At 40.4% G+C, this 12,911-nt stretch overlaps 1 protein-coding gene across 1 annotated transcript in view; it reads right to left on the bottom strand.

Moving 5' to 3' along the window:
• Window positions 1-1,443: 1,443 nt before the first annotated feature.
• LOC118821752 (neurexophilin-2) overlaps window positions 1,444-12,911 on the bottom strand; it is a 51,922-nt gene continuing 40,454 nt past the window's right edge. The window contains exon 3 of the mRNA XM_036590481.1: window positions 1,444-4,638. Within this exon, the coding sequence (XP_036446374.1) occupies window positions 3,678-4,638 (961 nt within the window). The 3' untranslated portion in view covers window positions 1,444-3,677. The remainder of the gene's footprint in view (window positions 4,639-12,911) is intronic.

Raw genomic sequence — 12,911 nt, 5'->3', positions numbered from 1 at the left:
CATACATTAAAAGCGAGACTGTTTTTCTTCTCCTATAATGTGATACCAGATTTTATTATGACAGCAAAAGTATCAGTTGCTGCCATATCAAAATTTCAAAATTCTTTTAACACCATTGGAAAATGGCAACTGTTGAACATTTCATTATAAATGGATCAAATTTACATTACCTGACACTTTTTACATTAACATCCATTGACATTTTTATTTAGTTACTGTTTTCTTACGACAGTGACTATATGTGTCTGTGAATATGTTCTAGGAATTACCTGCTGGTTCTGAACTGAAGAATACAGGAGGAAACTATAATCAATGAAACATCACAGGTTTTTCTTGTCATATCATCTATCTATCTATATATATATATATATATGCCAAAAAATTACATTTTGTTGATTTTTTTTGTTCCATTTTTGTGCAAATTTAGCTAATTTTAGTGCACAATTTCTATTTATTTTGCAAAGTTTCATATATGTTACTACATAAAGCAACATATTGGAAAGGTAAAACAAAACAAAAAAAAAAACTTATTTTTCCCAATATGCCACATTCCTCAAATAAACAGTAATTGTGCATTAAAATGTGTAGAAGTGTGTTCTCTGTACAGGATGTGTTAACTTTTTTGTTAGAATGTCAACAAAACATGTCATTTGACTGGGGGCGCCCAAATTTTTGCCCAAACTTTTGCATACTTTTTTAGAATTATAGCCTTTTTTATCAGATCGCACAAAAAAACTGATTTCGCTTGTACATTTGTTCATTTGTCTAATGCACTTGCTTAGCCTGTTTTGTATGTTCTATATATCTTAATACGCTTTATGTTTGTTAAGACAAATTGTTTTGTTTTTTTTCTTGTATATTACTGTTCAAAAGTTTGGAATCACTTGTCATATTCATAATTGCTGTTATTTTATTTAATAGCTTATACAGTGTAGATTGGAATACTATAAGCTAGACACCAGAAGGTATTTCAAGATGTTTTGTTTTATGTAACATTAAAGTTTTTGGGAACCCTAAAAGGTCATTACATGATAAATATTTCACTGTAACTGTTCTCTTTTTTCAGTAATTTCTTGTTAAATGATCTGCCTCAAGATGTGATCACTACTTTTCACATGCAAGACATTCTGGATATTAAGTTCATTAAAAAGTGTCATACAGCTTTCTTATTTTAGAATCATCTACAGATCTGTTCAACCTTCTGAACACACATACCATTTCTTTTTTATAGCTTCCTACAATTAGTTGAAACCTTTGAAGTTGTAGAGAAGTAACATCATGTGAGAATCATTTTATACATTAACCTGGTTTTATTTTAAGCAAAGCAGTGATTCCAAAATTGTAAACAGTAGTGTACCTAGTGAAATAAAGCTTAATTTGATTCTTGATAAAGCAGTGAGGCAAGCTTTCCGCCAGCCTCTTACCTGTTATTGATTTGCATAATGTGCATTGCTGAAAACGGCCTTAAATCTGATTAAACGTGGAGTTATGTTCTTTCGAGCGCAACCCACTCAGACAGAGGATTTGGGAAACGTCTCCATGAGCATTTTCTAACAAGCCTACGTAGAACGCAGAAGGCTGAAGATTAGAGGGAGATAAATGGAGAGAGTAGGGGGCTTTATGACTGAGCATAAACAGTCGTATCATTCAGGATATACCTGCCTTTATAACAGCGCTAATGTGCGGGCCTGCAGGGACGGATTCACCACGCTGGCTTTAACTTCAGGCAAGGGATGTTTTTAGTTATGAGCTCATAAAAAGGCTGCTCTCTCTCTCTCTCTCTCTCTCTCTCTCTCTCTCTCTCTCTCTCTCTCTCTCTCCTGCAGTGAATCAAACAGCGAGACGCTTTGATGTTCCACATTGTGCTTTTATGTTACCGCATTTAGCATCATGAGTTTGTTTTTCATTCTTTTTTTTCCCCTTTCTCCTTCTTTCTTCACTGCTTTGCTCTGGTTCTCTTTTTCATCTGCTTGCCTGTACCTCCATCATCGTCTAATTTCTGTCCTCCGCTTTGCTTTTATGCCGTTACCTCGTCCGCCCCGTTTAACTGGCTTCTTCTTCTGTTCTCCAATCCTCAATCGTCAATCCCCGTACCTTTCTTGTCTCGCTCGTATTTTCATGTCAGTGTACCTTTATGAACCCTCCCACTATCTCTATACCTTTCCCTCATGTTGCTGTCCTTTCTTACTTCCTCATCCACTATCAAAGCTCTGGCTAGTTCGACACGGCCTTGCCCTTAAAAGCATTCTGATTAAGTCTTTATAAAAAAGACCTAAAGCTTGTAGTTTCCCATGTACTTCAATTTTAATAACTGTTTTTCCTTAACTGAACTGTAATCATCATTAAATTGCATAGTTGTGGAAGGTCAACTTGACTGCTGTTTGTCTAATGTGGTAATTTGGCCTGTAGAAACATCTCCCAGGCCAAATGAATCTCCGAATCTACCACTGGCAAATCCATTTAGCTCAGTCTTTAATTAAGTCTTAAGTGTGATTAAATTATGCATAATTATCGTAATAATATTTCTCTTTTTAATCAGAGATAACGGGGCTGACTGTAGCGGAAAAAAGGCTTGCTCAGAGAAGGACGGAGCAATCTTGCATTGAGCGGGTAATTTATCATACCGTGAAATCAAGAATCCTGACGGCAACAAAATGTAATCTTTCTTTCTCCCCTTCTTGCATGGACAGAACAATAGAGCAAGCAGTTCAATTCATACTCAACATCTCTGTCTCTCTGCTTTACCTTAATTAAAGAGCTCTCTGAACCCCCCTTACCTTTTGTCTCCTTTCTCTCACTATATCTTTCTCATTCCTCTTCACTCTTTCTCGATTTGCATTCTCCACCATCTTTATCAAGGATTTTAAGTGTTTCCTGCTTTCTTTCTCTCTTTTTTCTCTTCCTTTTTTGATAACCCTCACAATCTGGGAGATCAGGAGGTCAAAGTGGCATGTGTTTCTGTGTTGGATGCGTTGGTGAGTTTAACCAGAATTATGCACAAAGAGTTTCTTTTCTCTTCTTTTCCCTCAAGAAAAGTGAACGCAAACACCCCCAGCTTCTGCATAGTAGGTGTATGGATATCAACATGGTAATTCCTGCTTGTTTTTTTTTTTTGACCTCAAGCATGTGCATGTCACCTCGTCCTGCTGTAGGGCCAATGATACTTAAAAGCATTCTGGTGGGAGTTGCCAGTGACCACAGCCTCATGTTGGTATCTATTCTCACCTGCGTACCTGTGCTAGACAGCTCGATTTGCATATATAGATTTTTGCAGGTCACATTTGTCAGGTTTTTCAGAGAGGTTCTTCAAGACATTTATCACAGGAGCAAAATGCCTTACATTCACCTTGGTAATATTACAGATGATCAAACACAATCCATGGAAAAATGCTCAGTTTGCAAAGGGATCCTTTTCCAAAGAGGTCAGTGGTGTAAGATTCCTTGCAATGTTGGGCAGGGAACTCTTCAGTCTTTACATTCTGAGGAGAACTTTGTTACCCTTTTAGAACGTGCTCCCTTCTGATATTGTAAACAGACCAACACCTACAACATCTATAACCCCAACCCTTCCTTTCCTTCCTGATGACTTCCTGCTCCTCATCCCTCCATCCCTGGTTGTACTTTGTCCTCACAGATCCTGTCCTCTTCTTTCCCCTCTATTCCGGCCCCTTCCTCCTCTATCCAGAAGGCAGGTAGGGCATCTCATTGTGGTAGTTGTAGTCCGGGCACACTTTCTGCACCAGCCGGTAGTCCGTGCTGTAGAAGGAGATGTAGATGCAGATGACCTTGAAGGGCTTGGAGCAGATCCAGGAGACGTGGCTCTGCGTCTGCTCCTGGAAGCAGGTCTTGGACGGGTCGTAGTTGCACAGCGAGGTGCGCTTGCTGCGGTCCACCTTTTCGTAGTCCACCCGGCAGTTGAATATCTTAGAGTCCTTGGGGTAGACCACGCTCTGGCGTTCCAGGTCAAACTCCACCGCCTTGACAGGAGGCACCAGGCTGACAGAGATGTTGCCCTGGCCTGTGGAGTTGTGACGGAAGTAGACACTGAACGTCCCGTTTCCGTGGTCCACAATCTTGCCCGTGATGAGCAGGTTGAGGCGCACCGTCTTGATGTTGGAGTAGAAGTCACCCCAGCCGAACATCTTCTTGAATTTGCCTGTCTTGACGATGGGCCGGCGTTTGACCCGCGAGTTTCCCAAGGGATCGGCATCAACGTTCGGGTCTTGCTTGAGCAGGTCACTGCCCAGCATTTCCCAGAACTCCTGTTTGGAGAAGGGTACGGGTGAGCGGTAGGGTAGCTCCAGTGCCGACGCGTTGGCTGCCCGTCCCCGGCTGTGCAGCACCCAGCGACTAAGGGGTGAGAGGGACCCCTGACCACCCAGCACACCCAGAGTCTTGGGGGGATCCGCAGGGGATGAAGACTTTGCACTCAAAGAAGAGGAAGAGGAGGAGTGGGGATCTTCCTGTCCCAGAGCAAACTGCAGGCACAGATAGGATGGGAGAGAGAGGTACCATGGGATTGGATGGAAATGATGAAAGAGGAGGCAGAAAATGACAAAGAAAGACCAAGATTGGAAAGAATGGGGGAGCAGAAAATAAATGAAAAATGAAACAAGGAGACATAAATTAGATTCAAAACTACCACAGATATGACCTCAACATGACAAATATCATTCAAGTTCTGTATAAAGTATACGAAACATATCCCATGGTTTGCCTAAGCTCCCTACCCATATGAATTTATGTTAGACCGTCTCACTCTATTGCCTGATATTGCATATGAAAGCACCATTTCCCTTACTGCACAGTACAGGGAAGCATCTGTACCACCCCTATGACTAATAAGGCATGGAGGCTTTACTCCAATAGACTGTATCACCTCCAAGAGAGAATGAGAGAGATTTAATCCTTTGCTCCTGCAGTACTTGAGACAAGAAGCAATCACTTTGTAGAAGGAAGAGGAGGAGATGGAGAGGCTTGGGAATGGGCCTCAATGTGCAATTAAGACTTTTAATGTTTTAATTAAAAAAAATCACTATCGACAGGAACACAAAGCTGCCAGGTAGAGAGAGAGAATAGCAGGAGAAAAGGGTAAAAAGGGGGATAAGAAAACAGAGTCGAGAGATAGGGGGAGACAACAGGGAAAGTAAAGGGACTAGATGGAAAAACAAGTGCAGGTGTGGGTGTCTGCTTGAGAGAGAAAGTTGTCTTGGTTCATACATGGCTTAGTGAAGTGGCTGAGTGGGTGTAATGGATAATTATTACATGGTTATGATCTATTAGAACACAAACACATACACACCATCCACTATCAAGAGCGAGGCTGAAGAGTTTCTGCCCTTCGGATCATGGAGTAGGAAATGAGTGTGTGGGTGCTTATTCAGTTTGTGTGTATGGATATGTATTTAGCTCCTTGTGAGGACCAAATGTCCCCATTTTGAAGGAAAGCAACATTTTGACATTACAGAGACATTTGCCAAGTTTTAGTTTTGGTTGCTGAGGTTAACACAGAATTCCACAGATTTCAGCATAAGTTATTTACCAAGATGTAAACAAAGTCATTCAGAGTGGTGTAAAGAGACAGTTACCGAATTTATTTTCAATTGTCGTGATAGAAACCAGGAATTGCAATGTCTACAACACAAACATTGCTTTTATTTACTTTCATAAATGACCAGTGAACCTACATTGTGTCTTGTTAGTTTTTATATGTAATGTTGACAATAGAAGAAGTTTCTTTGGGGACTATTTTGCCTTACAACACTCAGAATTATTGCAAAACAATGCCTCAGGTATCAGTTACTGGTTTGCAACCATTAACATTCTCTGAGGTCTTTTGGAGCGGGGGTTCCCAATCCCAGTCCTGGAGACCCTTTGCAGAGCAAAGGGTGGTTTCTCTACTCTACACACCTGAGCCAGCCAACAAGGCTCTTAATAATTAGTTGATGAGTTGAACCAGGTGTGCTCGATGAGACAAAGCACAAAAATGTGCACAGAGTTAGGTTGACAGGACTAGAATTGGGAGTCCCTGTTTTAGAGGCTTTAAATTTTGGACGTCTTGTTCCTATCACCACCACTGTGAACAGTTCTGGGTATAGGTTTCTCTAGAATGGTGCGTTTCCCATCAAACAACTCTGGATGACTTTGGTGACACTGTAACCAAATAATTATGCAAAGATTTTGAAAAACAAATGGAATTCCCCTTTAAGGTTAAGTTAACATAGCAGCATTTAGGTAGAATGCAATAAAAAAAATACCTGAGAATGATAGGAATACAAAGCAATGTGTGTGTGTCTGCCCGTCTGTCTGTCTGACTGTCTGTTTGTGTGTGTCTGTGCGTGTGCGCCTTTTCATGTCGCTGTAGACATGGTGCTTGGGGTGCATCAGCAGTGAGTGCTATCTGTTTGATGTATTGTTCATGCTTTGTCTGCTCTTGTGCTCAGTAAGGCTTGGCTGTGGATGAGCTTTTCTAGTATTCCAGCATTGTACACAATATCCTCACTGCTCAGAGACTCCACTATAACTGACCCGACCACGCTTTACAATTAATTACTATGGAAATGTGTCTTTTCTATCAAGTGTCATATCTATGAATGCCTAAGGACTCCAAATGTGTGAGCCCATGTGCATGCATGCATTTCAGAATCAGGAATAAAGGATGAGAGAAGGCAACAAGCACAGTGGGTGGGGAAAAGTGCATGCTCTCTTAAAACCTCGCTCAGATTCAGCTTGTGTTCTGCCAGACTGGGTCTGTGTGTGAATGTGTTTTGTTATGTATTTAGCTTTTTGTGGACACCTAAGGTCCCCAGGAGGACAGAAAAACAGGACAATTTTAACCTTGTGGGGACGTTTGGGAAGAAATGGAGAAATGTACAGTAAATAAATCACCTTTTTATCGATATAAAATCATTTTGGTTGCAGACACATGCATAAAATGTTTCAAATATATTGCCAGGACTCTACACAACTATGCAGGTTTCAGATTTAAGAAGCTGTAAAAAATTAAGACATGTCCAGAATGATAAGGAGCAATTATAGATGATTATGTAATAACTGTATAGCTACATAACACTGAGAATTAGTTCATAATAAGTTATAATAAAATACATGTCCATAATGCCTTGTATAGTGGTGATCAAATCTTGACAAGAAGTCACTGTAAAAAGGTAATTATGGTATATTCTTTAGTATTAAAATATAACAAGAAATATTAATTTAAAAAAACTGAATTTTTCAAAACTGTTGCAAAAGAGTTTGGCATGTGTTCCTATATGAAGGCTAAAGCAGAGAGCTAATAGCAGGTTTTACAGTGATCTGGCTGTGTTATTATGCTGTATTTCTGGGTTGTGGGATGTTAGAGCTTTAGGTGATTTTGGAGCTGGATTGCTGGCTGATGGATGGTCACAGGTGGATGAAATCACTCTGGATGGTGAGGGCAGAGTCTGATAAGTGATCTGATTTGTGAATCATGTCACTTTTTCAACCCTTTGTTTGCAATATGAAGGCTGAAAGGAGAGCAATAATATCAGGATTTTGGGTGATTTTTCTGAGACGAATCACTCACTGATGATGACGTCACAGCTAACTAGTTTGGTCTGGGTCTGCTGATTGGTCTGATATGTGTATCATGTCTGTGGCTTAAACCGTTCTGAAGTTATGAAGGCTAGAAGTCAACTACATTTTTGCCTGCAAATTGGTGGTTAAAAGATACAGAGGTAATGAGACCCTTAACAACCATGAAAGACCTAGTAGACCACCAAAAATGTCGCCATCAGATAAACAGCACTTAAAGCTTTCATCTTTGAGAGAAAATAAAGCTCTATTCTTGCTTCAGATCTGCAAAAATCCACAGGTGTTTCTGTCCGTCCTTCCACTGTGAGAGGACAGCTCAACACTATGAGTCTGAAAGGATGTGTAGCTGTCAAGAAGCCCTTACTGAGAAAAGGAAATAGCCAAAACAGAAGAAAATTTGCAAATGAAAAAAGAAGCTGCTGGTCTTTTTAACTGTACATTCAATAAATGAAGGGTGGTCTCCGAGTTTTGCACAGCCCTGCAAAATGATCAGTAATAAAAACTAAACTAACCGAATAAAATCAAACAAAAACATTTGAAAAATATAGCTACTTAGGTTTTGGTTAGGGCTGTGTTTGGTGTAGCACAGCAGCATTTAGCTGTTATAATACAGGTCAATGGAAATGGCCCACAAAGACAGGAATACAAACTCTGTCTGTGTCAGTATACATGCATGGCCTAGCCATCAGAATATATGACTATGCATATCCAGCCAGTGTGCGGCTATGTGTTCTCTGTGCGTGCGTTTTTCTCCTGTCAGGACAGGCTTTATCCTCTGCTCTTAAGGATATGTCTCCTCCATAATGCATAGAGCTGTGCCTCGATCCTGATCCCCGCGCCCACTCTTGCACTCCACGCCTTCCTTATTCAGGCTTACGCAGGCTTATTCCAGCTTAATCAGGCTTACTCATGCCTTCCCTGCCTCATTCCACCTTTTCCTGGCTATCTCCACATCTCGGTAAGACCAACTTGAGTCTATTTTACTCAGCCAGGATTAGCGTACGGCACTTTCGCTCTAATTCAGGCTTACACAGTCTTTTTCTGCCTCTCACTCATTCTGCTCATCTGGCTCCGGCTCTAGCTCCTTTCTACTCCATTTTTGGTCCCTTTTTTCCCTGAAAAGAGAAAGGAAGGCATTGAATATCTGTGTAGCAAAACTCTTGGATTAATAGCAGTCCTTGGCATATGCATAATACCCTTGTTGCCTGAATAATCCTACATTAGATGCATTTCAAATCCACTAATCTGTTATGCAGCTTCCGAAAAGTAGCTCTCGGAACAGTGGCATACCGACTAATTAGAGTTATGAATTTTAAATTGAATTACTCTGTGTAAAAAAAGGGGAAAATACTTTGTGCAGTTCTTTTTCTTAGCAAATCTTTGTGGCACTGTGGTGGATGTGGTTTCGCACATGTGCTGGGCTATTAGCTTTCAGGTATTGGGTTTTATCCAGCTAATGAAGTCTTGCCCTTGTTCATGTGTTGACAGTCTGAGTGAGGGGGGTGTTGTGTCCAAAAGTGGTATTGATTTTGGTGCCCTCGCCGCAGTGTGGTGTGGAACTGTGTTGCAGAAGGTGTTTTCTGATGCTGCTCCTGATGCACAGTGATGTAAGAATTTAAGATTTATTAACCAATGTTAACAGTTAACCAACACGTCTTAAAACCCACTGTTTTCTGCTCACTTGGTTTTGAAAAAGTCCTTAAAATTACAAAACAACATACATAACTAGTTTTCAGTAAAGATCAAAGAACAGATGTTGGAAGCCTCAGACTCATTGCATGTTTAGTCTTACATTCAGAGCCTTTCATTCAGAGGCTCCCAACCACCAGGCCACCATGAATTCTTCAACACCAGGCTGCAACAACGTTGCAGTGAGCAGAGGGAGTTAGCAGTCTAAAAGCCATTTTTAAATTATTATTATTAATATATCATTTAGTATTACATAAAGTTTTATTAAGGGCTTAATTCTTGTCATTAAAATGTTAAACTAATTCTTATTTCATTTTAAACAAATCGGCCTACATTATGTCTTTGCATGGCCTTATTGCATGGCAATATTACCATTAGCATTATTTTAGTATTTAGTGCTGGCACTAAAATGGCTGAAGAATACATGGAGACTTGTTTAGGACTTGTAGTTCGGGAGCTTGAGACTTGCCTATACCGACTTGAATCAATACTTATGTGTCAAGAGTTGCGACTTACTTGTTAATTGCAACCAAGTGACTTGTTCCCACCTCTGGTGAATGCACTACTTGCACTAAAATTGGCTAGTACACCTCACAGGTGCTCAGTTTAAGACAGGAATAGTACCAGGCAGGTGGTCTAAGGTGTGACTGGGTAATTGGATAATTTTTGCACATCTATTTAATTCCCATTTTCCTCAACAGAATATTGTGTTAGACACCAAAGAGGATGCTGTATTGTATTTCTGACAGACAAATAGACTGAAAGCCCAGAACTATTTTGTTCTATGTGTATGTGTGTGTGTGTGTGTGTTTTGCAATTTTTCTTGTTATTTTTCTGGACTCCAGAGAAAGTTTTTTTCCCCTCACCCTATTTGTACTTGTGTCCTTCCTAACTCCCTCCAGTCAGTCTTGGCACATCCATGTACAAAAGCTCCTGTTTTGAACCAAGATGTGATTTTTATGCAGCACATCCATTGCATCATGCATCATCAAGTGTATACTGTACAGTTCCACAAATTACTATTGTTGTTTCTTTCACATTTGGGAGCATTTTCTTGGCAGCTGGATAGCTTGTAGCCTCAGATCCTACAGTTCATATAAAGCAAACAGCTTAAGATATTTCAGAGTGGCTTCAATAGTAGGCAAGGGGAGTGGATCCAAGCAAATGTATAGCTTTCCCTTTTTTTTCACATTTTTCGGTAATATACATTTCGAATGTATCATGAACACACAAGTCAAATGGTGCAGAACATCAGCAGCAGTTACTGTACTCATTTACATCATCACCAAGCAGTCATTTTGAAAGGTAAATGAGATAACATTTCAGAAATATCAAGTTCAGGATGAAATTTAAAAACCTTTTCCCCATTTTTCAGTGTGATCTTAGGCTTGAGACTACATGTCTACACAGGACTGATTTTCAGTCCCACTGCCACCCACGCCTGCAAGATTTAATCCCACGCCTGCCGACTTACACAGAAAATCTGCATCATTTGTCCCGCTCCCATCCGCAGTCCGGTATAGCTGGTTTAAAATGACTGCCATATGTCAGACTTGACTGTAGCCAGCTTTATTGTCATGTATTTGCCCTTATTAAGAGTGATTTCCACATCTGTGACCATCTGACTGTCTGAAGACTATCTGAATGCTGTTAGATGTTATGCATTTATGCTTGCAGGATTTCTCTACACATATTTATTGTCCTGCTCCTGCCCACACTGTGCTGGTTAACCACCCGCTCCTGCACATGACACTGAAAATTAGTCCTACACCGCAAGATATTGTTGAGGGTCCTGTAGGCAGACCCATGCAGACCTCTGTTTTGCACCCCACTGTACATTTGGTATAAATGCATTATCCTACTTATTCTATTGCATGAAAATAGAAACACTAAACTCACAGACCTACTGTGTTGCATACAGTCAAAATAAGCTTTACTTCACCGCTGCTTCTTAATGATTGATTAGTTTAATACTTCTATATAACAGACCAGGGCGAGAGCAGATGCCTGGACCAACCTCTAAACAGAAAAATATGTTCAATGATCCATGGCCTTCCATATATATCCAAATCCCTGCTCCAGGGCGGCATCCTGGTAACACTACTGATCCTGCAGTGTGACATAGTGAACACTGCAACTCTGCTTGTGCAGTGAGGGGCAAGCTCAGGTTTTTAGCGCTGCAGGCTCAGCTGCATGGGGGATCTATGACCCTGCATCTTTCCCTGGCAGCCTGCACTCTACACCCTCTTCCACTCAGCCAAAACGGCCTCCATTGGAGCCTGCAGGAGAAGAGCTGCCAGCAAATCTGATCTTTCTGATATCCCCCCTGAGACGCCTCTCCCAGGCTTGGATTAATAATGAATAAAAATAAGAAGCAGGGCAGACGTATTGATTTTAATCTATTCAGGCCTCTCCCTCATTTCTCTCATTTATTTTCTATCTCTTTTTAAAGAGGGGAGGATGGTGCAGACTCAGAGCCGTAGAGGTGGGCTGATGAGGACAAACTGCAGCATTCCCCCTCGTGCCTGCCTGCCACTCTAACTCCATCCATCCATTTATCTCTCTCTTCACTCACTGCATTAACCATATCTTGCCTAACATCTCTTGGCAATATATTCATAGACTTTGCCATTATCCCTCTTAACTCATCAAAATCTGAAATAACTGGGTCATTATCAGTAAAAGACACCTTAGACTTCGCCATAAACACTGTATCTCACAGTTTAGATCTTTTAAATGTTTGTGTATCTCTGAAACTGTTCTTCCCTCCACCATATAGGGGTTACTGGATGTTAAGACAGCAAGTTTCTGTGTCACTAATAATTCCAAATTGTTTTCATTTAATGGAATTAATAACAATTGCTGCACACAGATTAAGGCCTACAATTATATATTTGATCTTTTTCATCATATTGTGTTTGTAGCTGGATGTTGTCAAGCTTAACATGTCAACCTTGATGTGGTAAAATATTCAGTTGCTTAAAAAATATCAGAATATTAAAATATATTCCTGAAAAAAGTGAGGTCACCTCTAACAGCTTAGCACTTTGCTAACTGAATGTCAATCATTTCTTTATAAGATGCAAAATTAGGCAAAAATGCCCACACCGTCCTTGTCCACCCTGTCATGCATCCCTCCGATAAGGTGGACACTTTTTAGTTTAATTTTGTAATAAATACTGTATCACCACAGTGCAATGGGAATATCCTCAATCTGTTTTGCATTTGTCCATGACAGGGTGAACATATGTTGTGGCTGATAAACTGATTAACACAGGCTTATTAATATATTTAACTTAGAAAAATACATGCAAGTTTTGTGGCCCCACTGGCAACTTACACTGATAACAACTCAGCTACTCAGCATTTAAACAGTTTTTTTGCCTCAGCATTTAAACAGTTAACAGGCTCTGGACAGACGCATCCTTTTCACACTCTTTTTCAGACAGCTTTCCCAAGCCAAGTCTTAAGATATTTGTACAGTATTCTCAGATTTCAGTTTAAAAGATCAGCTTTAGCAGCACCCGGTAAAAGATAGAAATGATGCATGATATGACTTAACACCTCCAGTACAATAGGAGTCACTCTCAGCAGGGGAGCGAGCACTGCATTAGCAATTAACACAGCCTACTATGAAACTAAAAGGAGCC

Source organism: Colossoma macropomum, unplaced genomic scaffold (assembly GCF_904425465.1).
Source record: "Colossoma macropomum unplaced genomic scaffold, Colossoma_macropomum, whole genome shotgun sequence".
NCBI classification, from domain to species: Eukaryota; Metazoa; Chordata; class Actinopteri; order Characiformes; family Serrasalmidae; genus Colossoma; species Colossoma macropomum.
Note: the sequence above shows the minus strand (reverse complement) of the source record. Positions and strands in the feature narration are given on the sequence as shown.